The following is a 4,626-nucleotide window of genomic DNA, read 5'->3' as shown; positions in this document are numbered from 1 at the left end:
TGCTTCGTGCATATCCTCACCCCTGAGGTATTTGGGTGAACCACACTTGCTAACTTGCCAAATGCCACATCATGGTCAAATAAGAACCAGAATTCACAGTATAAGGCTCATGCTGGGACAGCACTGGTTAAATATCCACGGAGAAAAAGGAAATCTAGGAAACAGGTCAGGAGGGAGGCTCGGAGGCCATAGGAGGCGGAGGTGATGGTGTTGCCGGGTGGCCCACTCCTGGCTCCTCTCCTCCCCATCTGCCTGTCCCAGCTCATCTCAGCTGCTTGCCCTCTCATCCTTTCCTTGGAAAAACATCCCGGCTGTTGGGGCCTGGAATACTCCAGCATTAGCCACACCCCTCTGACCTGATGTGTATGGCTGTGTCAATGTGTAGTAGGAGGCAAGTGGCTTCCACCCTGGTGCCGAGGTCTATGGAGCCAGCAGACTGGAGAGGACAGTCTGGCTGACAGAGGTGGCCTGCCTTGCAGCTGGAAGCACTTATGTAAGGATCGCAATGCAATGTGGCTGCTTTGCACAGCCTTGCACCTCGGGACGAGTTTCCGAAGGTTGCTAAAATGCAGTTCTGTGAAGTTAGTACTGCAGAGGAAGGTACCATCCAGATCTAGGTGTTTTGACTCAGGGATGCCTTACTCAATTGGCCAGACTTGGAGAGTTACAGCCAGTACATCATAAGGATAGTCCTTCCACAAGCCATGCTCAAGGGGGTTGATGGATGAACCCAGCCCCCGAGGGAATGCTTAACCACATGGGGACTGTAGTGCTTTGGCTCTGGGTTCTTAGGGACTACCGTCACCGACATTTTCAATTCCTTTGAGTTTCAAATATTACAAGAGGCATGGTTTAGAAACGTGACACTGTTAGCTACTTGAGCAGAACTTGGAACGGCAGCTGGATGGCAAATAGTGCCAGATGGAGGCCTTAGGGTAAGAAGCAGCTGAGTGATGAGGGTTAGAAGCAGCACCATTTGGCTGTGTAAGAGGCAGAGGGAGGATGGATCGCAGCTGACCTCTGACCTAGTCTAGAACGGGTGCCCTGCCCTCCAGCTGTGGTGTTGGCAAGAGAGGGTGGGTCGCCATGTGGTGTCAGGAAAGCCAAGTGGCCAGAAGTCACCGGTCCTCTTCATTTTAAAGGCACAGGTGTTTCTTCTCCAGGTCTTGCCTGGGCAGTCCTTTCCCTTTCTCCTTGAGAATCCTGAGGTTTGAACATGGGAGGAGATGAAACCCTCCTACATTGCAGGTGGGAACGTTTAATAACGCGGCCACGCTTTTCGCTGCCTGACTGCCGCCATCATGGGTCGCATGCATGCTCCTGGGAAGGGCCTGTCCCGGTTGGCTTTGCCCTATCGCCATGGCATCCCCACTTGGCTGAAGTTGACATCTGACGACGTGAAGGAGCAGATTTACAAAGTGGCCAAGAAGGGCCTGACTCCTTCACAAATTGGTGTGATCCTGAGAGATTCACATAGTGTTGCACAAGTATGTTTTGTGACAGGCAATAAAATCTTAAGAAATCTTAAGTCTAAGGGACTTGCTCCTGGTCTCCCTGAAGATCTCTACCATTTAATTAAGAAAGCAGTTGCTGTTCAAAAGCATCTTGAGAGGAACAGAAAGGATAAGAATGCTAAATTCCATCTGATTCTGATACAGAGCTGGATTCACCATTTGGCTTGATATTATAAGACCAAGCGAGTCCTCCCTCCCAATTGGAAATATGAATCATCTACAGCCTCTGCCCTGGTCGCATAAATTTATCTATGTACTCAAGCAATAAAATGATTGCTTAACAACAACAACAACAACAAAACCAATAATGTAGCCACTGTGAAAAACAGGTTAGTGGTTTCCCAAAACATTAAATAGTGACCATGTGACTCAGCAATTCCACTCCTAGATGGAATTAAAAACATGTCCACACAAAAGCCTAAAGTTCATATGAGCATTATTCATAATAGCCAAAAAAGTGAAACAACGCAAATGTTCATCAGCTGATGAATGGATAAACAAAGTTTGATATACTCAAATAGTGGAGTATTACTCAGCCATAAAAAAAGAATCAAGTACAGACATATGCCACAATGTGGACAAACCATGAAAACACTACGTTAAATGAAAACAGTCACACACAAAAAGCCACGTGTTGTCTGATTCTATTGATATGCGATGTCCAGAATAGGCAAATCCATAGAGATAAAAAGTAGGTTAATGGTTGCCAGGAGGTGAGGGAAGGGGGAAATTGGGAGTGACTCCTAATGGGTCTGAGGTTTCTTTATGAGATGACAGAAATGTCTGGAATTTGGGAGGCCGAGGCGGGCGGATCACGAGGTCAGGAGATCGAGACCATGGTGAAACCCCGTCTCTACTAAAAAAAGACAAAAAAAATTAGCCGGGCATGGTGGTGGGCGCCTGTAGTCCCAGCTACTCAGAGAGGCTGAGGCAGGAGAATGGCGTGAACCCGGGAGGCGGAGCTTGCAGTGAGCCGAGATTGCGCCACTGCACTCCAGCCTGGGCGACAGAGCGAGACTCCGTCTCAAAAAAAAAAAAAAAAAAAAAAAAAAAAAAAAAAAAAAAAAGAAATGTCTGGAATTAAAGATGATGGTTGCACAACATTGTTAATATATTAGGAATCACTGACTTGTATAATTTAAAATGGTTTTATGTTATATAAATTTTATCTAAATTTTTAAATTGCAAAAACTGTGGAAGAAAACACCATCTTAAAAGATACTTTATTTATTTTTATTTTTTGAGACAGAGTCTCACTCTACCACCCAGGATGGAGTGCAGTGGCATGATCTCGGCTCACTGCAACCTCCGCCTCCCAGGTCCAAGCAATTCTCCTGCCTCAGCTTTCTCAGTAGCTGGGATTACAGGTACGTGCCACCACGCTCAGCTAATTTTTGTATTTTTAGTAGAGGTGGGGTTTCACCATGTCGGCCAGGCTGGCCTCAAACTCCTGACCACAGGTAATCTGCCCGCCTCAGCCCCGCCAAAGTGCTGGGATTGCAAGGGTGAGCCACCACGTCCGGCCAAAAGATACTTTAATAAAAAGTTGTTATAAAAGTAATGCCCATTAAAAGTCAGGAAACAACAGGTGCTGGAGAGGATGTGCAGAAATAGGAACACTTTTACACTGTTGGTGGGACTGTAAACTAGTTCAACCATTGTGGAAGTTGGTGTGGCGATTCCTCAGGGATCTAGAAGTAGAAATACCATTTGACCCAGCCATCCCATTACTGGGTATATACCCAAAGGATTATAAATCATGCTGCTATAAAGACACATGCACACATGTTTATTGCGGCACTATTCACAATAGCAAAGACTTGGAACCAACCCAAATGTCCAACAATGATAGACTGGATTAAGAAAATGTGGCACATATACACCATGGAATACTATGTAGCCATAAAAAAGGATGAGTTCATGTCCTTTGTAGGGACATGGATGAAACTGGAAACCATCATTCTCAGCAAACTATCGCAAGGACAAAAAACCAAACACTGCATGTTCTCACTCATAGGTGGGAATTGAACAATGAGAACACATGGACACAGCAAGGGGAACATCACACTCTGGGGACTATTGTGGGGTGGGGGGAGGGGGGAGGGATAGCATTAGGAGATATACCTAATGTTAAATGACGAGTTAATGGGTGCAGCACACCAACATGGCACATGTATACATATGTAACAAACCTGCACGTTGTACACATGTACCCTAAAACTTAAAGTATAATAAAATTAAAAAAAAAAAAAAAGTAATGCCCAGGCTGGGTGCGGTGGCTCACACCTGTAATCCCAGCACTTTGGGAGGCCGAGGCAGGTAGATCACCTGAGGTCAGTAGTTTGAGACCAGCCTGGCCAACATAGTGAAACCCCATCTCTACCAAAAATACAAAAATTAGCTGGGTATGGTGGCACACAGGAGAATCACTTGAACCCGGGAGGTGGAGTTGCAGTGAGCTGAGATCGCACCTCTGCACTCCAGCCTGGGTGACAGAGCAAGACTCTGTCTCAAAAGAAAAAAAAAAAAGCAATGCCCAGCAAATTTATTTCAGCAATACTTTTGATTTCCAAGAACTGTAATGACAGAAATTTAAAAAAAAAATGGCTGGACATTCTTCCAAATCTGAGATATGCATGTTTCCTTTAGAGTTTTATTCTAGTTTCTTCTTTGATTATGCATCCTTGAGACTATTCTTTCTGCTGAGTCTGTTACTTCTCCCATGCAATTAGTTTTCTTTCAATATCTGGTGATCCTTGGGGTCAGTTAATAGCTAGAGCTAAGATGTGTGGGGTGGAAGATTGGCCCAGCCAACTGCTGGGGACCGCTGCTTCCCATTTTGGCATTGTTCCATCATTTTGTAAGAGAAAAATATCACTTTTTTGAGAGGTGCTTTTTATTGCCTGAAGTGGGCTAGAGATCCCTCTAGCTGGGTTCTATTGTCAGTTTACTCCCACTGACATTAAATCTGGAAATTTCACATTGCTGATGGCACCCCCCACCTCCAGTGTGTCAATGCTACTATTGATTATTGAGCTGTAATCGATCTTTTCAATAGAATTTGAAAAGGAAGAGGGAGGATAAGATATAATCCAACTGAAAAAAATGAGCA

General features: G+C 44.9%; 1 protein-coding gene across 1 annotated transcript; it reads left to right on the top strand.

Annotated features, from left to right (window-relative positions):
• The first annotated feature begins 1,299 nt into the window (after positions 1-1,299).
• LOC129482785 (small ribosomal subunit protein uS15-like) lies at positions 1,300-1,801 on the top strand. Its single transcript, XM_055279166.2, has one exon. The coding sequence runs from the start codon at positions 1,302-1,304 to the stop codon at positions 1,680-1,682; it is 381 nt and encodes a 126-aa protein (XP_055135141.2). The 5' UTR covers positions 1,300-1,301; the 3' UTR covers positions 1,683-1,801.
• Positions 1,802-4,626: the final 2,825 nt, after the last annotated feature.

This window comes from Symphalangus syndactylus, chromosome 5 (genome assembly GCF_028878055.3).
Source record: "Symphalangus syndactylus isolate Jambi chromosome 5, NHGRI_mSymSyn1-v2.1_pri, whole genome shotgun sequence".
In the NCBI taxonomy this organism is placed as follows: domain Eukaryota; kingdom Metazoa; phylum Chordata; class Mammalia; order Primates; family Hylobatidae; genus Symphalangus; species Symphalangus syndactylus.
This window is presented reverse-complemented; position numbering and strand designations above follow the sequence as displayed.